General features: G+C 42.1%; 1 protein-coding gene across 1 annotated transcript in view; it reads left to right on the forward strand.

Annotated features, from left to right (window-relative positions):
* The window catches only part of LOC124553556, a 439,905-nt gene that overhangs the window by 26,705 nt on the left and 390,549 nt on the right, over positions 1–22,651 (forward strand). The window contains exons 5-7 of the mRNA XM_047127403.1: positions 452–614; positions 18,185–18,520; positions 21,722–21,900. Of these exons, the coding sequence (XP_046983359.1) occupies positions 452–614; positions 18,185–18,520; positions 21,722–21,900 (678 nt within the window). The remainder of the gene's footprint in view (positions 1–451; positions 615–18,184; positions 18,521–21,721; positions 21,901–22,651) is intronic.

Below are 22,651 nucleotides of genomic sequence, written 5' to 3' on the forward strand. Positions count from 1 at the left end.
TTTTGGTACCAGTATTTATCTTTGTGCCTGCATAGCATGCCTGTGTAGTGCTACATATATTCGATGGCAGAAGTTAGTTGTGGCGGGTACCTACCAACATTTGTCAGAACTTCCGTTTTCTTTGCACTCAATTCTAAGCCGCAGGCGGTTTTTTGCATTACAGAAACCGGGAAAAAGGTGCAGCTTAGATTCGAGTAAATACGGTACTGACCACCTCTTCCAGAGTTACGTGATTGGCACACCACTTTGATCCGGCGGCTGTACACGAATGTAACATTGAAGATGAGAAGGAAAGTTGTCTAAACGTTGCAGTAATACGACATTATGACTCAGTTGATAACTCGAGACAATTTTACTGAGTGAAAAGATTTTTGCTTTCAGCGGTGTTGAATCTCCTGGTGTTTGCTTTGATATCTGTCCACCAAACTATTACTGTGTTCACCGGTTGCAGACCCACAGTACGAGGACATGTTTGAGCGCGGCAACTTCTGTCAACGACAGCACGCGAAGCAGCCCTCCTCCAGGAGCTGCGGCAGTGAGGGTGCAGATGTCAGCGTCAGAGGTGGCGGCGTGTCGTCGTCTGGCGACCCCCACTGTGCCAGCCACGAGCACAGGTCAGTACCTCGTAAGGTGACCGTATCATCGGAAACCTCAACTGTCATCTCTGATTTGTATTAATCTAAGTATGATTGAAATTCTTTATACACTGTCAGTCCATAAAGTTTCAAGACTGTGTAATAAAATATATGAGAGAAGCTGAGATGGTGAGTTTAATACTTAAGGTTTTCTAAATAATGCTCTGCACTTGAGTACCCTGAAAACTGTTAAAAAGTCCTTCTTTCACATGTTCAACTCACATTCGCTTGAATGTTAGTTAAGTCATCAAAGTGTCAACTATTTATGTGGATTTCTGCAGTTTGCGATTTAGTGGTAGGTCTGTATTGATAACACAAAGTCTTGTCGCATGTGACGATTTTTAGCAGAAAAAAATTGTCTGTTTTCCATGTTTCAGTAAAGTCAAGACAAGGTTCCACAAATGTTGTTCTAGTTTGCAAGTTTAGGTGTGCAGGACAAGCTTTGGACACACTTCTCTAACCTTCTAAACATTTTGGAGAACATCTCGAACGCTCGACTTCCCCTTTGTGTGACACGACGACATTTACACACTTCAGTGACATGTCCGGTACTTAACACCACCTGCTGTCGACTGCAGCTTATACATCTAGTAAGTTTAGTGTGATAGTTTCTTTCTGACACACAGATCTTAAAAATTGGAAATGTGGACAAATATTCACCACCAGTGTCTGCAATTGCTGTCGGTCGGTAGAGAAATCTCCCATTGATAATTCTTCAATTTTATTGATACTAATACTTTTCCAGTGTAAAGCGCTTCCTTGCACCTTACTTAATTTTTGTGGTGTAATCTTTTTCGAGAGAAATTTCAGTTTCCAATCGTGTTGCCTTTGGCTCAAATTAGCACACATGTCAGACATTGGATGCATTTTTAAGTACTAAAATAACTTTGTCAACAAATTTCTGGTTTAAAAGTTCCCAATATATTTAGAAAATGGGCTGATGGTGGTAATGTCCCAAAACTTGGCTAAGAACATTCTGCCAACTGAGCGAAAGTGAGCCGGTGTGGTCTTCAGTGCTTCACATTATAGTATCTCAATAAAGACTGACATAGGCTTTCATTGTTACAATAGTGTTTTTGCAGGATTACCTAAACAATTTGTTCAGTTAATAATCTTATAAATTGTACAATTGATCACGTGAAAGTACATGAAGTAATAATTTTAACTAATTTCGAATTGCTGCTAATTTACAGCATGTCATGAAATGTTAATATTAATTTGGAGTATTCCTACAAGATCTATTTTAAGTGTGACTCTTATTGTAGAATAGTTTTAAGATCTTATATCAGTAATGGATACATGTTGACAATAACGAGAATATTATATATTCAAGTTACTACTTAAGAATATTGACTGTGAAATAGGGAAACTTTTTAAACATGAAATATGAGGTGATTGAGAATTGAAACACTTACAAATACATGACATAACGAAATTAACTGGCATTCGTACATAAGTCCTGTTCGCTGTATGGCTATAAAATGATTTAGCTGTGGTATTGAAAGATACAATTTGTGTCATCCCATTCTGTCACCTTACATACCGCCAAGGTTATTGCTGTATTTGAAACATCATTGTTCAGTGTAAAGATTACAGAAAGTGTTATACTCTGTGTCCCACGTTTCATCATCCTGTTCAGGTAATTTATGGGTTCTCACCACCAGGGTATAGCTTAAATTACAAATCATCCTCATTACAAAATTATCCAGTCAGAGCAGATGTATATACAATCTGGAAGAAATGTCTGTCAATCAGTTGCTGCTCAGGTGCAAAAGTGAAATAACATCTATCAAAGACAGGATTAATACCACTTTCTTATTACCACCTGAGCTTATATTTTGTATTGTATAATAATGTTTAATATGAATATATTTTTCCTCACTGTTTGTTCATCAGAGCAAACAAATATTTATAAAATTTGCACAAATTGTTTTGCTGATGCATTGATCCAAGTGACAAGCTAGTGGGGATATTGATATTTACATGGCAATTACTGTCCACACGTGTTTGAAACCTCACTGCTCAGTGTAAAGATTAATTTATAAAATACAAATGAGCTCACAATTGGTAATGTAATTAATTAAGGGCAACAAGTGTAAATTATCAGTGATTAGGAAACCAGATAATCAGTGACAAATAAAGGAAGTTACCAAGAATGACAACTATATAGGGATGAGTGCAAAAAAGGCTACAAATGTAGCCGGTTGGCGACAAAGAATATAAATTGTGGAAAACCTATCAATAAAGATGATATAGTAACCAAACAAATGGGTAACAAATGTAGTTAATCAGTGACAAGCGAGTAATTAATTACAACGCTAACAACGTGCTGATGCACGTATGGTTTTGTGTAGTGGTTGCGAGCCGTATCTGGAGTATATCTCGCCTCTCAGTATCTACTTTCTTCCTTTCACAGTTTGGCCTTTGCTCGAATGGAAATTGTGCTTATTTATTTCCAATAAGGTACCTAACAACAGAAGTTACTCTTGTGAGATGTACATATTTTCTTCCACTCAAAATTAGAACATCCCATATTATAACTGTCTGCACTTACGATTTGATAATTATGGCGAGTATTATGAAATGATACTCAGTTCAGAGCCAACTATGTATCAGACTTTGGAGCAGGCTCTAGAGCCAAACTGATTTTTCTTTTGTGACGTAGTCCATTGTCACGATGTGTACTGTCCTGCGGTGTGCTGCGTGTCGCTGAGGCGGGAGTACAGGCGAGACCAACTGCCTGCATCGTTCCTTCTTGCAGGAAAGCTTCAACCTTCTGCGCTCAGTTACTTGCAGGGATAACATGAGATGTCCACTCAGTGTGTGTATCCAACCTTGTTAAAACATCTAATAAATATTAGTTGCGTGTTGTGTTCATGTTCATGTTGTTGTCTTCAGTCCAGAGACTGGTTTGATGCAGCTCTCCATGCTACTCTATCCTGTGCAAGCCTCTTCATCTCCCAGTACCTACTGCAGCCTACATCCTTCTGAATCTGCTTAGTGTATTCATCTCTTGGTCTCCCTCTACGATTTTTACCCTCCACGCTGCCCCCCAATACTAAATTGATGCCTCAGAACATGTCCTACCAACCGATCCCTTCTTCTAGTCAACTTCTGCCACAAACTTCTCTTCTCTCCAATTCTATTCAATACCTCCTCATTAGTTATGTGATCTACCCATCTAATCTTCAGCATTCTTCTGTAGCACCGCATTTCAAAAGCTTCTATTCTCTTCTTGTCCAAACTATTTATCGTCCATGTTTCACTTCGATACATGGCTACACTCCATACAAATACTTTCAGAAACGACTTCCTGACACTTAAATCTATACTCGACGTTAACAAATTTCTCTTCTTCAGAATCGCTTTCCTTACCATTGCCAGTCTACATTTTATATCCCCTCTGCTTCGAGCATCATCAGTTATTTTGCTCCCCAAATAGCAAAACTCCTTTGCTACTTCAAGCGTCTCATTTCCTAATCTAATTCCCTCAGCATCACCCGACTTAATTCGACTACATTCCATTATCCTCATTTTGCTTTTGTTGATGTTCATCTTATATCCTCCTTTCAAGACACTGTCCATTCCGTTCAGCTGCTCTTCCATGTCCTCTGCTGTCTCTGACAGAATTACAATGTCATCGGCGAACCTCAAAGTTTATATTTCTTGTCCATGGATTTTAATACCTACTCCAAATTTTTCTTTTGTTTCCTTTACTGCTTGCTCAATATACAGATTGAAAAACATCGGGTATAGGCTACAACCCCGTCTCACTCCCTTCCCAACCACTGCTTCCCTTTCATGCCCCTCGACTCTTATAACTGCCATCTCGTTTCTGTACAAATTGTAAATAGCCTTTCGGTCCCTGTATTTTACCCCTGCCACCTTCAGAATTTGAAAGAGAGTATTCCAGTCAACATTGTCAAAAGCTTTCTCTAAGTCTACAAATGCCGAAACATAGGTTTGCCTTTCCTTAATCTATCTTTTAAGATAAGTCATAAGGTCAGTATTGCCTCACGTGTTCCAACATTTCTACGGAATCCAAACTGATCTTCCCCGAGGTCGGCTTCTACCAGTTTTTCCACTCGTCTGTAAGGAATTCGCGTTAGTTAGTTGCATGTTAGATGCTCATTATTCATCGGTTCTATAAACATTGTGTAATATATTTGTTTGCTCAAGTGATACTTTACACTTCTTGGCGTATGCATGACTGATTAAGAGCGTTGATAGTCAGGGTAACCCAAGTTTTTATTTCTTAAGTTATTTTTCTTCTCTTCCTAATTTCATTACCAACTTCAGCTCCCTTCACTGTTCATACTCCCCTCAAGACTACATGTTTGTCTTTACGTACAAAATAAAAATATAAAAGTGGAATTAAATAAAGTATGGGAAATATATTCAAACAAATAGCATAAGGCTCCACTAATTTCAGTTCATTACCCTTGGCAGGCAACACTACTCTTTGCTTCATAGTCATAATTGTGGTAATTGTTACTCAGTGCAATGTTTGCATATATTTTTTGGATGTAGTTATTGAGTCATTGTAGTGTACTTTAGTTTCAAGTTCTAACCACAGTACACTAAAATCTCTTGATTGGTTAGGATTTGTATTAAGGGGCAGAAAAGAAAGATGTTAAGTTCGCTGCAATTCATACACAATACATTCTTATGCTGCAACATTGCTGTTAGCATGTCATAGATACTGTACTGGATCAGGTACATGCACCTGGCTTAATGCCCCTTGACAATGTGATGTTCCTTGCATCTGCGAAACACTGCTGAATCACATTGCCTAACACACCAAGCCACTAGTTAGTACGGACATCAGGAGAGGAACAAAATTTAATTATTGTGTAACTATCACATAAGTTCTTGGTAATGATTTAAAATAATGTGTAATGGTTGCATCTCTTATTACATTGTAAACATTTTCCTACAATATGTATTTCTTACTTTCTGTGCTATTTCTTGTCACTATTTGCGTGTACACTACACAAATGCTTGAGACTAGTGGGCTTTCTGACATTCTCCTGACATTATCTTCTGCCACAAAAAGCCAAAGTGCCCCTGGCATTATTATGTATAAAATATTATGTGCACCTTGAATAACTACATTCATTTTTTTGGTGATGTGTTGTATGTTCCCATTGTTATCTTAACAGTATTAACCATAATCCTAAAATAATAATGCTTCCTTAAATTAGATTAGATTCAGTTTTCATTCCATAGACCAAAAATGAGACAATTCTCGTGGGTGAGAAACATGTCAGAAAATGTAACATAAAAACATAAAACATTTCAATATATAATACTTACTACAGTTTAATGAGTCACTGCTGCAAAATACTAACACAAATTCTTTACAGACGAATGGAAAAACTGGTAGTAGCTGACCTCGGGGAAGATCAGCTTGGATTCCGTAGAAATGTTGGAACACGTGAGGCAATACTGACCCTACGACTTATCTTAGAAAATAGATTAAGGAAAGGCAAACCTACGTTTCGGCATTTGTAGACTTAGAGAAAGCTTTTGACAATGTTGACTGCAATACTCTCTTTCAAATTCTGAAGGTGGCAGGGGTAAAATACAGGGAGCAAAAGGCTATTTACAAATTGTACAGAAACCAGATGGCAGTTATAAGAGTCGAAGGGCATCAAAGGGAAGCAGTGGTTGGGAAGGGAGTGAAACAGGGTTGTAGTCTATCCCCTGTATATTGAGGAAGCAGTAAAGGAAACAAAAGAAAAATTTGGAGTAGGAATTAAAATCCATGGACAAGAAATAAAATCTTTGAGGCTCGCCAATGACATTGTAATTTTGTCAGAGACAGCAAAGGACCTGGAAGAGCAGCTGAACAGCATGGACATTGTCTTGGAAAGGAGGATATAAGATGAATGTCAACAAAAGCAAAACGAGGATAATGGAATGTAGTCGAATTAAATCGGATGATGCTGAGGGAATTAGATTAGGAAATGAGACACTTAAAGTAGTAAAGGAGTTTTGCTATTTTGGGAGCGAAATAACTGATGATGCTCGAAGCAGAGGGGATATAAAATGTAGACTGGCAATGGTAAGGAAAGCGATTCTGAAGAAGAGAAATTTGTTAACGTCGAGTATAGATTCAAGTGTCTGAAAGAATTTGTGTGGAGTGTAGCCATGTATGGAAGTGAAATGTGGACGATAAATAGTTACACAAGAACAAAATAGAAGGTTTCGAAATGTGGTGCTACAGAAGAATGCTGAAGATTAGATGGGTAGATCACATAACTAATGAGGAGGTATTGAATAGAATTAAGAAGAAGAGGAATTTGTGGCACAACGTGACTAGAAGAAGGGATCGGTTGGTAGGACATGTTCTGAGGCATCAAGGGTTCACAAATTTAGCATTGGAGGGCAGCGTGTAGGGTAAAAATCGTAGGAGGAGACCAAGAGATGAATACACTAAGCAGATTCAGAAGGATGTGTAGGTACTGGGAGATGAAGAAGCTGGCACAGGATAGAGTAGCTTGGAGAGCTGCATCAAACCAGTCTCTGGCCTGAAGACAACAACAACAACAACAACAACAACTTACTACCCTGACCACTTGTGTGGAGATTGTCAAAATAGGTGAATACTATGTTGTAAACTGGAATGGCTAATATTTATACAATTAAGGTGCTGTCACAATGAAACATCGTTATAAACTATTGATAAATTTATCATACACAAATTACCTGATCTTGACTGTTGTGGCCAAGTGCTGTCAAAACTGAAATGTAACTGACATTTTTACTTAAGCTGTCTTAACAGTCTCTGTTAAGATATTCATCTATAGAGCAGAACGAATTGCCTATCGAAAAGTCTTTCAAACTCTGTTTAAACTGTGCTTTATCTGAAACCAAGTTTTTAATGGGTGCTGGCAATTAATTGAAAATCCTGAATATTGGACCCCTTTTTGGACCAAGGTAAGTGATTTTAGGTCTTTATGCAGATTCTTCTTATTCCTAGTATTTATACTATGTATTGAGCTATGGTTAGCAATGGAGATATATTATTTGCAACAAATTTCATTAAGGAGTAAATACACTGAGATGTAGTGGTTAGAATACAAAGTTCTTTGAACAGCTTTCTACAGGATGTTCTTAAATTTACACCTCAGATAATTCTTACCACATGCTTTTGCACCCTAAAAGCTTTTGTTCGCTTTGATGAGTTACCCCAGAATATGATACTGTATGACAGAATAGAATGAAAGGAAGCCTAGTAGATAGTGTCGGAAGTTGCATGTGGCTTTTTGCGGATGATGCTGTAGTATACAGAGAAGTTGCAGCATTAGAAAATTGTAGCGAAATGCAGGAAGATCTGCAGCGGATAGGCACTTGGTGCAGGGAGTGGCAACTGTTCCTTAACATAGACAAATGTAATGTATTGCGAATACATAGGAAGAAGGATCCTTTATTGCATGATTATATGATAGCGGAACAAACACTCCTGGCAGTTACTTCTGTAAAATATCTGGAAGTATGCTTACGGAATAATTTGAAGTGGAATGATCGTACAAAATTAATTGTTGGTAAGGCGGGTACAAGGTTGAGATTCATTGGGAGAGTGCTTAGAAAATGTAGTCCATCAACAAAGGAGGTGGCTTACAAAACACTCGTTCGACCTATACTTGAGTATTGCTCATCAGTGTGGGATCCGTACGAGGTCGGGTTGATGGAGGAGATAGAGAAGATCCAAAGAAGAGCGGCGCGTTTCGTCACAGGGTTATTTGGTAATAGTGATAGCGTTATGGAGATGTTTAGCAAACTCAAGTGGCAGACTCTGCAAGAAAGGTGCTCTGCATCGCGGTGTTGCTTGCTGTCCAGGTTTCGAGAGGGTGCGTTTCTGGATGAGGTATCGAATATATTGCTTCCCCCTACTTATACCTCCCGAGGAGATCACGAATGTAAAATTAGAGAGATTAGAGCGCGCACAGAGGCTTTCAGACAGTCGTTCTTCCCGCGAACCATACGCGACGGGAACAGGAAAGGGAGGTACTGACAGTGGCACGTAAAGTGCCCTCCGCCAAACACCGTTGGGTGGCTTGCGAAGTATAAATGTAGATGTAGATGTAGAAATTATGCAAGTATCTTTATATTTATCTCCCCTACATCTGACATAATTCTCACTGCAAATACAGATTTGTTTAGATGCTTAAGCAATTCTGTGGTATGCCCTTCCCAACTGAATTTATTATCGAATTGTAATCCCAGAAATTTAACACTTTCGACCTCTTCGATCTGCGTGTCTTCGTGTGTTATACACGTGCTGGAAGGAAATTACTTACATGTTATGAACTGCATGTAGTGGGTCTTCTCAATGTTTAGTGATAGTGAATAAGCTTTAAACCATTTTTTCATGTCAGTGAAAATTTGATTAGCAGCTATTTCTAAATCTGTACTTGACTTGCTAATTATTGCAATGTTTGTGTCATTTGAAAACAAAACAAATTTAGTATCTGGCAATGTAACAGACGAGAGGTCATTAATGTTCACAAGAAAAAGCAGTGAACCCAAGATGGAACCTTGAGGAACATCACATGTAATTTATTCCAAATCAGATGAAGACTGCTTACTGCACAAGTTTTTTGCAATGACCCCCTTTGTTTCCTGCTAGATAGATAAGACCCAAACCATTTCACAGCACTGCTGGTGAAACCACAATATTCTAATTTACTTAAGAGAATGCTGTGGTTCACACAGTCAGAGACTTTTGACAGATCACAGAAAATGCCAGTAGCCTCTAATTTATTATCTAATGGATTAGGTACATTCTAACTGTAAGTGTAAATAGTTTTCTCTATATCAGAATCCTTAAGAAATTCAAACTGTGACTTGGACAATATATTGTTTGCAGTCAGATGCTTAAGGAGATGCTAGAACACAATCTTTTCAAATGTTTTTGAGAGAGCCGGCAAAAGTGAAAGTGATCCATAGTTTGACGATATCTCTTTATTCCCCTTCTTGTAAAGAGGCTCGAGTTCAGCATATTTGAGCAAGTCTGGAAATGTTCCGCTGATAATATGTTGATTCACAAATAACTTAAGATAGAACTCAACTCGCACGAGCACTCTTTGATTAATTTCGTTGATATGTTTTCATACCCACTAGAATACTTAGATTTTAAGGATTTTATTATGGATGCTACTTCTTTGGGAGACGTGAGTGTTATTTCTATTTTACCGAAGTTTTTTGAAGTACTTGTTTAACAGGTTTGCAAAACTACAGGCACTTGTTACTAAAGTCTCATTTATTTTTAGAGCTATGTGTTCCTCTTCCTTTTTGGTGCCACATGTCTTTAACTTTACCATTTGAGTCAGAAGTATTGTAAACATTTATCCAGTTCATATCTTTGAGCAATTTCCTAAATTTCTCAATTTTTTGACTTATTTAATACCCTTGTGTACTCATATTTAATAGATTTTTTACCCTAACAAGTTTCAACATTTAACACAAGATGCTGCATGTCATGATCAGATAGTGCACTTATTATTGGTTTTGTGATATGTCTTCTTTCCCTAGATTTGTCTACAAAGATATTATCAATAGCAATCTTAAGGCATTTACATATCATAGTTGCACAAAGTTCACAGTAGGAACTAAATTGAATGACAGTGTTACTGACTGCTTTAATTGTTCACTGACAGAGCTTTTCAGTAAATCCATATTAAAATCACCAGCAACCACTATTTCCTTGTATTGTATTTTACCATTAGATAGGTTAATAGTGCTTCCAGATTTTTTATGAAGAAGTTAAAATTTCCTGAAAATGGTCAGTATATACCTTCTATTATAAAGGACTTATTGTGAAATACTACTTCTGTTGCACAAGCTTCTAAATGCTGATCTGAGCAAAATTTATTAATGTCAGTATTCTTGAAATCGAAACAGTTTGACATATTTGGCAACTCTTCCTTTCTCCATATTTTCTCTACAGAAGTAAGAAGCTAACTTGAGTCTTGTAACATTTAACATATCTATACCAGTGGTCACATAATGTTCACAGAGGCAGATTCGTAAACACAAATAAGCAACTCATTAAGCTTACCCATCAATCCGCGGATATTATGATGCAGTAAGGATAACTGATTTTGTGCACTGGCTGAATTGCAATTAGATGAACCTAACTTTCCTGTCAGTTTTTGAATGTCTGTAGTTTTCCAATCACAGGCTGTCTGCATGAATTGTGTACATTAAAATTTGCTTTCTAGCTGCCTGTTCTATCAAAGTGAATGCCATTTTCAACCTCTCTCTGAACATCTTTTGTTTCTGACCTTCCTAGGCAAAAAAGCTACTGATCTGTCACTCGTAACCACTGGTACTTTACCAATTGTGACAGCACCCGGCCTCAAGTTATTTGCTATTAGCCCAGACAGTTTTCCCGTCCCTTTGCTGTTGAGGTGGAGGCTGTGCCCAGTATAGTCACACCTGCTGGTAGAGTAACAGGAACCACATAGATATGAGATCCCATACCTGATCCGAGCAGCCATTCCACCTCCCAAGTTAACTCTCCTAACAGGAGAGTTTAAATGAGGCCAGTCATGGCACCTCAGAACAGACACGAGCCCAACGCCAGTATGTGTCATTGATGAAGCTATCTTTACTACCACTCTCAGTTGAATAATTAGGGTTCCTATCTCTGCTGTTGCCCGCCCCACCCACCATTACCGTGGTGTCTTCCTTTGTGAAGTCTTTGCAAAGTGAACTTTTGAGGAGCACACACTTTTTGCATACAAAATGTAAATTATCTAACTATTCGGTTTGTTTGTGTATAATGTAATCAAAGCTAGAGTAAGTATTACCAGATGATAGGAAATTATTGGTAGTAACTGATGGTATTAAGTTCTTAGAATTAGTAAATTGTAATGGTGGTGCTGGTATGGGGAGTGTGAGTGGTAGCACTGGGTCGAGCTGTGAGTGAACATATTTATTAACCACATAAAATGTCAGTTTAAAATTAATTTTGACTTGACCATCTAGACTGCCAGAATGAGAACAAAGTTCATTGACACGAACAGTGCTTCCTCGATACAAGTGAAGTTCGTGAGACGACAGCAAGTAAGCCAACTCACAGTGACTGTGCAATCCCAAAAGAATAAAAGCAGTAATAATCAAAAATATTGAAATCAGTTAATGAATAAAACGTGAAAAGCAGAAAATATATTTTCAATATTAATTTATAGAGTGTGCAACCCTGTTGAATTATTCATTCTCAAAATTTATCTACTATGTCTGACATTTCAAACAGTCTATTGTTCAAATACGTCCATATTGTAGCCCACAGTACAAAAGAATTCTGTATGGGTACTTATTTATGGAGGCAATACAAGACTGCACAGAATACAGCAACAGGGAAAGGTCGACCAGAGGCAATACTGAGGCGGTACCAGGGTTCTAATCCAGTGTATCGTGGCATTTCTCTAACATAAGTGAGAGCAAAGTCCAAACAGTGTAGCGTATCCAAATCTTAGGTGCGACCCGGTAGGATGGCAGCGGACAGTGAGACGATGAACGGCGAGTGCAGAGATAGTCTTACAACCTACATTTAATGTTGGGTCACCACGTAAAGTTAAGTCTCCCACAACACAGTAGTAACAGAAACGATCATCCTCGATCAGAGGTAGATACGATTCAGAGGCCAGATAAACATGGTGCCGTAATTGCCGTAGCACTATATATGGTAGTCCCGAGTCTCACGGAAGACGAATAGTAGCTGCCGACTGTCAGACTGGAGCAGTGTGGTGCAGCCTCGGTAGGAGCCTCACCGGTGGGTCACTGTAGACGGTCAGCGTGAATGGCCCGGGGCAGAACTGCAACTGCAACTGCGACTCGCTCCTGGAGTTCGCACTGCTGCGTAAGTATACCACAACAGAGGAATAGCTGAGGGATCTCGGTGACAGTGATCCGCAGAAGCAAACTGGGCCCCGATAGCAGAGCCACTGCTGTTGCTGCAGTGCGTACTGCCAGTGGGGAACGGGGGAGTTTGGGAGTTGTCGGTAGTGCCTGCTAGCGTTAAGCTGTAAACGTAACAGTTGCAAGCGGCACCGAGCCGTGGCGTGCTCTATACTGTCGAGATGCACAAATCATCTCCGAAGGGAGGTTGAGTGGAGGCGAAGGGCCGGCAAACCGCAGGATACAGTTGTCGTACCGAAACAGCTGCGGTCGAGTGTGTGTGGGGGCCCAGTCATGAGTGTACTACTCTCCTTCCCAGCTAAAAAGCAGTGGCCCACCGGGAAGGAGGCCGGTGGAGGTGGGACGGGCCGACATCGTGGCAGTAGAGGGCTCGCCACAAAACTTCCGCGAGGATAGCGTCAAAAGTGGCAGTGGCCGGTAGGGGTGGGCTAGGGACGGCGACGGGCCAGAGCGGCACGGTGCGTGTAATCTGCAGAAGGCACGACGTGTGCCGGAGAGCCGCCCGTAAAACGAGAAAAGCAGAAAAGGAGGGACAGTGCGGAAACCGGAGAACACGAGCGGTTCGGCAAAATCTCCGGTCGCCCACGCGTGTGGGAATACGTGACCGAATGCCCGCTGTCATTTGCCGGCGAGTCGGAGTGTGCGTCACTGCCCGACAGGATTCGGAGGTGGGCTGCAGGGCCGGTCAAAGTAGTGGCCGAAACTGCTGCGTGAGGAATGGCGCCGGTGGCAACGGGGTCGGCTGTGACTGGACGGTGACGAGAGGTGTCGCTCGAGTGTCAACGGGGTCGGTATTGGCAGCCGTGTAGCCGGTGTCGTCCTCATCGACGGCGGCAGGAGGGCCGGCGGTAACGGGGGTAGTCCCGGTGGTAGCCGTGAGGCGAGAGTGGCTGTGGAGGCAGCAGAGGAAAAAGAGAATATGAAACTTGTGAAAGAGCACACGTGAGCATAGGTGGGAGTGAGAGGTGAGGTAGCGAGGTAAGGGGTTCGGAATGATGGGTGCGTGTAAGAGCACTACGACTATGCAGGAACGAAGGTGTCGCAAAAATTTGTGGAAAATGTGAGTTGCCAGGAGTGAGGAGTGAGTAGAGGAGACTGATTGCGTGCACACTGGTCAGTGTCGGGCACAGCGCTGTCTCGAGGCACGTGGAAATGTGCGTGTCGTGCCTGGGAGCAGAGGGACTAGAGGGAAGAAAGAAGTGAGGAGCCGGAAAAGAGGACAGAACAGAAGGAGCAATGGAAACCAGAAGGAAGAAAGCATCTACAGGAGGGCTGTCAGTTTTGGGGCCGACGGGTGTGGAGGCACGTAGGTGTCGACTGGAGAGGGGGTCGTGTTAGCAAAGCGGGACTCGTGGAAACCTGCCGGAAATGCTGCGGGGCAGCAGGTGCAGAGGTGACTCCGCTGGAGCTCGACGAGACAATCGGGTGGCGGCAGAATTCGGTGCGGAGGTGCCTGTGGCAACAGGCAGTGGGACCCGTAAAGGAGGTGCTCGGGAGATCCGAGAAGAGGAAGTGGATGCCGATGCTCGAGAGAGAGTCATTGCAGTGAGCTGGTCCCAGAAGTGAACATGGGAGACAGAAGAAAGGATGACTCCAGGATTAAGTGACAAAGGAAGGCAGGGGAAAGGCTGATGTGCCAGAGTGGACGAAGAGAAGAGCTCGTCGGTAACGATCCTCTCAGGTAGCCGAGGTCACGAACGTCTTCGGAGCTGGTCGAGAAATTCTGACCGTAGCTCCAGAGTGTTGTCAAAAACCTGACACGTTGGAAGGTGCGGAAAGGGCCGCAGCTGGGCAGACGAGCGGCTGCAGCGGAGGTGGACCGAGGTGACGGAGTGGAGGTCTGTTTCTGAACCGTCACCCCAGATGGGAGCTCGCCAATATGTTTTTGACTTCTACCTGCGGAGCCAGTAGCTACCGAAGATGATTTGTGCACAGTGAACAGAAGAGAAAGAACAACGTGGACACGAGACCAAGTTCGACAGTTCACAGAAGAGTTCACAGTCCGGCTGCTACTATATGAAAGAATTCACAGTTCTAGTGCACAAGTGAAGTTAACGAAATGGTTCAAATGGCTCTGAGCACTATGGGACTTAACTTATGAAGTCATCAGTCCCCTAGAACTTAGAACTACATAAATCTAACTAACCTAAGGACATCACACACGTCCGTGCCCGAGGCAGGATTCGAACCTGTGACCGTAGCGGTCGCGCGGTTCCAGACTGTAGTGCCTAGAACCGCTCGGCCACTCCGGCCGGCTGAAGTTAACAGTTACAAAAAGTCCATGAAAAAAAATTTGTCGCAGACTGAGTGGTAGAGCACACGGAAAGTTCAAAGTGTCTTTGTTGGTACACACGTAGCTGAATCTGCAGTTACCAGTGACAGAGCCTGCAGTCACAGCCCCAAGAAGCACGAAGTTGGCACTGCGAAGAATAACACAAAGCTAGTAGCGCTATTTGTCAGTCGTATTGTAGCGAGTGTAGCAAAAGAATGCCGAACTGTTACTTGTTTACAGAGCCAACAGAAGACCGCACAATGTAATTCAGTAACAGTGTTCTAGCCCATCATAGCATATCATATCTGTAACACGAACAAGAGAAAAGTCCAAATGGCGTAGCCTGTCCAAATCTCGGGCCGGACCCGGTGGGACGGCAGTGTACAGCGAGATGAGGAATGGCAAGTCTTACAATGGATGTTTATTATAGTGTCACCGCAGAAAGTAAATTATCCTGTAACACAGTACTAACAAAAGTATTAGTCCTCAAGCAGAGGTAAATAAAAGGCAGAGTCTAAATAAATGTCTGTCCCATCATCACAGTAGCTCTGAACCCCCGAAAATTGTACGATAGTTGCTGGCCTGTGTAGCAGAGTGGTATTGTGCAGGCTCAGTTTGTGCCCCTCTGGTGGAACTTGAGTGGTCTGGAGCAGAGCTGCGACTGCACTTGCAACTGGCTGGAGGAGTCTGTGCCACAGCTCAAGTACACTGCGGCACAGGAATATCCACAGTATGTCAACGACCGCACCACCCGTCGACACGAGCTACTCCCAGATAGAAGCGCCACTGTCGTCGCTGCTGCTCGTGATACCTCTGGGAGACGGTGGCAGTTCCTAGTGGTGCCCTATAATGCTAAGCCTTGAAACGTAATATTTATGATCCACACCGAATCCAAACTCGGGATATACTGGCGAGGCATGTAAACGGTCTCCGAAGGAGGAACAGCCGTGACAGAAGGGCCGGCAACTCTCGCGATGCGGGCCTGCTGGCAACCCTCTCGAGTAACCGTGCCAGATCCGGAATTAATCGTGCCTACTGTGTATAATTGGTGTGCAGTGGCAAAATAAAAAGAACCAGCATTCTTTACATAACCACTGATGATGTGTTCATTTGCAAAGTTACATTGACATCCGACTGTGTATTCTTTAAGTTTAACTTTTTTTGCTCAGTGTTTAACACTAGTGTTTGTACAACAGATTATATGAGTAATATTGGTACACTTCTACAGGGTTATTACAAATGACTGACGCAATTTCACAGCTCTACAATAACTTTATTATTTGAGATATTTTCACAATGCTTTGCACACACACACAAAAACTCAAAAAGTTTTTTTAGGCATTCACAAATGTTCGATATGTGCCCCTTTAGTGATTCGGCAGACATCAAGCCGATAATCGAGTTCCTCCCACACTCGGCGCAGCATGTCCCCATCAATGAGTTCGAAAGCATTGTTGATGCGAGCTCGCAGTTCTGGCACGTTTCTTGGTAGAGGAGGTTTAAACACCGAATCTTTCACATAACCCCACGGAAAGAAATCGCATGGGGTTAAGTCGGGAGAGCGTGGAGGCCGTGACATGAATTGCTGATCGTGATCTCCACCACGACCGATCCATCGGTTTTCCAATCTCCTGTTTAAGAAATGCCGAACATCACGATGGAAGTGCGGTGGAGCACCATCCTGTTGAAAGGTGAAGTCGGCGCTGTCAGTCTCCAGTTGTGACATGAGCCAATTTTCCAGCATGTCCAGATGCACGTGTCCTGTAACGTTTTTATCGCAGAAGAAAAAGGGCCCATAAACTTTAAACCGTGAGATTGCACAAAACGCGTTAACTTTTGGTGAATTGCGAATTTGCTGCACGAATGCGTGAGGATTCTCTACCGCCCAGATTCGCTCATTGTGTCTGTTCACTTCACCATTAAGAAAAAATGTTGCTTCGTCACTGAAAACAAGTTTCGCACTGAACGCATCCTTTTCTGTGAGCTGTTGCAACCGGGCCGAAAATTCAAAGCGTTTGATTTTGTCATCGGGTGTGGGGGATTGTAGCAATTGTAAACGGTATGGCTTCTGCTTTAGCCTTTTCCGTAAGATTTTCCGAACCGTCGGCTGTGGTACGTTTAGCTCCCTGCTTGCTTTATTCGTCGACTTCCGCGGGCTACGCGTAAAACTTGCCCGCACGCGTTCAACCGTTTCTTCGCTCACTGGAGGCCGACCCATCGATTTCCCCTTACAGAGGCATCCAGAAGTTTTAAACTGCGCATACCATCGCCGAATGGAGTTGGCAATTGGTGGATCTTTGTTGAACTTCGTCCTGAAGTGTCGTTGCACTGTTACGACTGACTGATGTGAGTGCATTTCAAGCACGACATACGCTTTCTCGGCTCCTGTCGCCATTTTGTCTCACTGTGCTCTCGAGCGCTCTGGCGGCAGAAACCTGAAATGCGGCTTCAGCCGAACAAAACTTTGAGTTTTTCTACGTATCTGTAGTGTGTCGTGATTATATGTCAATGAATGGAGCTACAGTGAATTTATGAAATCGCTTCAATCATTTGTAATAGCCCTGTATTTATGTCGATTTATTGTCATACATGTGTAGAAGATTGCCTCCACTATTGGATCTATCTTCAAACTACCATGCTGAGCAGCCATTACTTGCTGGATTGCTTGGGCATCAACAGTGTTTCCTCTGTTGAAATTGATTCCACGAGTCACTTTAACTTCTTCACGTCCACATGTTCGTAGTCACTTGCAAAGTGGTTCGATCTCGAAAACCATTTTACTCGATTCTCACTGATGTCAGTTGCCTCTTTTCACTTGTATGGCACGTCGTCTGTCTCGTGTGTTGCATGCTGATGTGTGGCTGAATTCCGTGTGAAGTCTTTGTCTGTGTGCTACGTCTGCAGTACTGTCCAAAATGCACGGAGTCAACTTGTTACTCGGTGCTGCTTCAGGATCTGGCATCCGCAATGCCTGGCGACCATTAGCTGCTGCATATCTGTGGAGCTCACCGTCCAATTACGTGTGCTCGAGAGTACTCACACTGTCACACGTGCAAATGTTATTTGTCTCTCTTCTGATTTTGTACTCGTACATTGCAGATGGTCCGTGACCAATCCTATAACATACCATCATTTTCGGTGGGTGGGAAAAAATATCGTAGGAAAACTCAATATGTTCCTCTCCCTCGACTGTGGTTACATACTCATTGTGTCATCTTATATTAAGATGTTTCTTTTGACTTCAGTTTGAGTATCCTCCGTACTTCCATTTGAATGTGTTTCTTTAAAAAGCATGGAGCTTATCAAGTTTTATCAACTGAATACTCTCTTTGTCACACTGAAACAGCACTGCCACCACAACCTCTGCCACCATCGTGATCTCCGACGTTTACGGCACTGTCCGGCCTGCCGCGGACTCGTCCCGACCTGGCGGTGGCCACCCTGAGGACGACATCGCGGTGTCGGACACGGTGACGTCGACAGGCGGTGCCGCCGTTTTGACGTCCGCAACTGCTGACACCGGCAACAGCCGCATTGACGACACCGGTGACAACGGTGACGCCAATGGAGTGGAGGGCGAGCAGCCCTCTGGCGATGCTGGCTCGGCCGGTACTGCCGACAGAAAGCCACCGTTCCGTTACGAGGAGCTAATTGCTATGGCCATACTGAAATCGTCACGCAGGTTGGTAGCACTGCTGTAGACTCGTGAATTCCTTCATGACAATACACTACACCATCCATCACACATGTGTCTTTAGTTGTGTCTTACATGTATGGTAGGTGTAAGTTGTTGTTTGTTTGGTCAATAATCATAAGGTCAGTTTCAGGTATTTATCCATTTCTTTTACTTGTCACATGTTCTTGTCATACCAGGATAACTGCACTATCTAAAATCGTAAACAGCAACCAGGCCTTCTTTTTGTCTTCAGTCTTCTGACTGATTTAATATGGCCCCAGAACTTACTCTCCTGTACCAATCTCTTCATCTCAGAAGAGCACTTTCATGTGACATCTTCAGTTATTTGCTGAATATATTCCAATCTCTGTCTTCGACTGCAGTTCCTATCCTCTAAAAATGGCTCCAGTATCGTGGAAGTTACAACCTGATGCCATGTCTTATACCGTATTTACTTGAATCTAAGCTGCACTTTTTTTCTGGTTTTTGTAATCCAAAAAACCACCTGTGGCTTAGAATCGAGTACAAAGCAAGCAGAAGTTCAAAAAATGTTGGTGGGTGCCGCCACAACTAACTTCTGCCGTCGAATATATGTAGTGCTACACAGGCATGCTTTGTAGGCACAAAGATAAATACTGGCACCAAAACCTCTGCGCCAGTAAATAAATTTTTAAAAAACGTTGGAAGACGAGCTTTTTTCCCCACCCTGAGTTTTGACCACTGCATTTTCATACATTATCCAATGAAGTAAATACAAATTACGTATTGTTCATCTTCGAATGTAGCAGCATTTCAATGTACTATGAAAATCCGACTGGCAAGACTGTTTGGGATGTTTGTCAATATACATTCTGAATTTTTTCGTACCTGTGAGAAGAGATGGTTGCTAATAGGAACTTTTATGAATTGTGAATCACATGCAGTATTCTCTTCACCATAAGAATGATACGAATATAAACATTTTGCCGTGTATTGTTTCGTGTTTGCTGCTATCTCATTTAAATCCTGTCTGCCTAATAAACTACGAAACTAGGGTGAGACAACAGCAAACGCGGAAGAATATACATATCATGTCATGTTTATATTCGTATTATTCTTATGCCTAATAGTGATACAGTCAGAAATGAAGCACGGCAATTGACTAGATTTTTAAATCTAAGATGACTCTAATTTCTGTGCAGAATGTAATGTACTAAAAAGGCGCCTGCAAAATTTTCAAACGGAGAAAAATTTTCGCTAAACTCTCGTTCAGAACATCTATCATACGCAGTCTATTATTTGGTTCTTGTTGATCATTATCAAAGAAAGCAGCAGTGTAAGTAACAACAAATAGCAGTCTCTTGCCACTGTTTTGCTAATGAGACTATTCCTCTCTTTTTTTTAAATTGTAAGCGGCGGTAGCGCGCACAAAAGCAAGCCATGCCACGAGTGGCAACAGGCCGTGAGCATGCACTATCAGAATGCGACAAACAATGCACGACACAGTACAGTAATGCATTTTCAGCTTAGAGTGACGTAAACACCTATAATAAAGAGAACGGCGCTTATCAGATCAAAGCAAAATAAGCAATCAATTCAAACCAGACGAAGCACGTGAAAAAGGAAGGGTACCCGTATAAATACGGACGGAGCGTCTGAGGCATAGCAATGGCTACCTGGTAAAGCTTAACTGCTAAGCTTACGACTCGAACCAAACTACTGTAGCTGTATCGTCATTCATTCGACCTAAATTGTCTCTCGTATTACAATGGACCAACTTTGTTTCGAGTTGGAGATGCGGCCTAAAACTTTTCTCTCCCCTTGAATTTCGAGTCTCAAATTTCAGGTGTGGCTTAGATTCGGGAAGTTTTTTTTTTTCCTCGATTTCGAGTCTCATTTTTCAGGTGCGGCTTAGATTCGGGTGCGGCTTAGATTCGAGTAAATACGGTATTCCTGTTCCTCTTCTTCTCAATGTTTTCCATATTTCTCTGCTAGGTGGTTCTGCAGAGAAGCTTCTCATTCCTCATGCTATCAATTCACCTAATTTTCATCCTTCTATGGCTCCATATCTCAACTGCATCCATTCTCTTCTTCTACTGTGGTTTTCCCACAGTTCGATTCACTTCCATGCATGCTGTACTGTACAAGCACATTCTGAAAAATTTATGTTCCAAATGCCAGTGTATGTTTGATACTCTCAGATTTTTTTGTCCAGGAACACCCTCTTTGTATCTTCTAGTCTGCTTTACATGTCCTCCTCAGTTCATCACCACCCCACCCACCCAAAGTAGCAGAATATCATCATTTTGTGATTCCTAGTCTTATAAATAAACAAAATAAAACAGTAGCTTACCGAACAAAAGCGCTGGCAGGTCGATAGACACACAAACAAACACAAACATACACACAAAATTCAAGCTTTCGCAACAAACTGTTGCCTCATCAGGAAAGAGGGAAGGAGAGGGGAAGACGAAAGGAAGTGGGTTTTAAGGGAGGGGGGGAAGGAGTCATTCCAATCCCGGGAGCGGAAAGACTTACCTTAGGGGGAAAAAAGGACAGGTATACACTCGCACACACTCGCATATCCATCCACACATACAGACACAAGCAGACATATTTAAAGACCAAAGTCTTTAAATATGCCTGCTTGTATATATATATATATATATATATATATATATATATATATATATATATATATATATGTGTGTGTGTGTGTGTGTGTGTGTGTGTGTGTGTGAGGTGACTTACCGAACGAAAGCGCTGGCAGGTCGATAGACACACAAACAAACACAAACATACACACAAAATTCAAGCTTTCGCAACAAACTGTTGCATCATCTTTCCTGATGAGGCAACAGTTTGTTGCGAAAGCTTGAATTTTGTGTGTATGTTTGTGTTTGTTTGTGTGTCTATTGACCTGCCAGCGCTTTTGTTCGGTAAGTCACCTCATCTTTGTTTTTATATATAATTTTTCCCACGTGGAATGTTTCCTTCCATTATATAAATAAAACAGTAGTGTTGACAACAGTAGTTTTCATTAGCTTCAAAGCAGGGAAACCTATAAAACAACAATTTATTTCTCCTTTTACACAGGCTCAAGGTAGATATGGACACTTGTAAAACACACACAGTAAAGATGTCAAATACGACCTATGCTTCTGGTTCCAACCCACAGCCTCCTCAGGATAATCGGTACTGAGCTGTTCGCTTTTGTTTGTCCGGCAGGAGAGCGACGCTGAAAGAGATCAACACCTACATCGCGAGCCGCTTCCCCTACTTCAAGCGCAGCGAGAAGAGTTGGCAGAGCTCGGTGCAGTGCAAACTGTACTTCAGCAAGTACTTCCTCAAAGTTCCGCTGGCAGTCAGGAACCGCAGGGGCAAGCGCTGCAACCTCTGGATGCTCGGTGAGTCGAGTGACCGTCGGTGGGGTGGCGTTATGTGACATTACCTCCTTCTCTTTTCTCACACTCGTCACTGATAAAAATGAAACATTCTTAGGCTTTTGGCTACATCTGGCAGTTAAAATACCATGAGCTTTCGATCGAACACTTCCAGTGGTTTCCGAGACGAGTGACTGCTGGTGGCTTGCCAGTACACCGTTACCTACTCTAGCTGCCGGCTGTGACGTCATCTGTGGCTAACTTACTGCCGTACTTGCATTTGGCGTACATTGACTCTTTTGTTGATGCGCTCACTTCAACCTTACTGATTTGCTGTCGTTTTTTAGTCACGGCTCCACAGTGGTGCATTCCTGGCTTACGGTAATCGGGGAATGTGTGCTTTGTGATTTTGCTGCTGGTGCTTTGTTTACACTTCTCACGTCAAATGAAAACAATTTTGCACATATGGCATTATGCTAACGATAAAGAACCAAACACGAGATAGCGCAGTAATGGTATTCTGAGATAATAACCTTCTCAAAATTGGTGCTGAAGAGCTTTACCAGAATTTTACGTATCTGCCTCTCGTGAAGTACAATATTTATGGTCACAAGACATGTTTCAACTACTTACTCCTGGAGTAGAATATAAACTGCCAGTTACACAGTTTCCTTGCTTCACAAGTAACCTTGTTAATTTTTATACTGTTTCAATAGTCATGGAAAGCTTATTGTTCTTAGTTCTAGTGTATACAAATAATGTTTATTTATTTATT

The sequence above is a fragment of the Schistocerca americana genome, chromosome 11 (assembly GCF_021461395.2).
Source record: "Schistocerca americana isolate TAMUIC-IGC-003095 chromosome 11, iqSchAmer2.1, whole genome shotgun sequence".
Classification (NCBI taxonomy): Eukaryota; Metazoa; Arthropoda; class Insecta; order Orthoptera; family Acrididae; genus Schistocerca; species Schistocerca americana.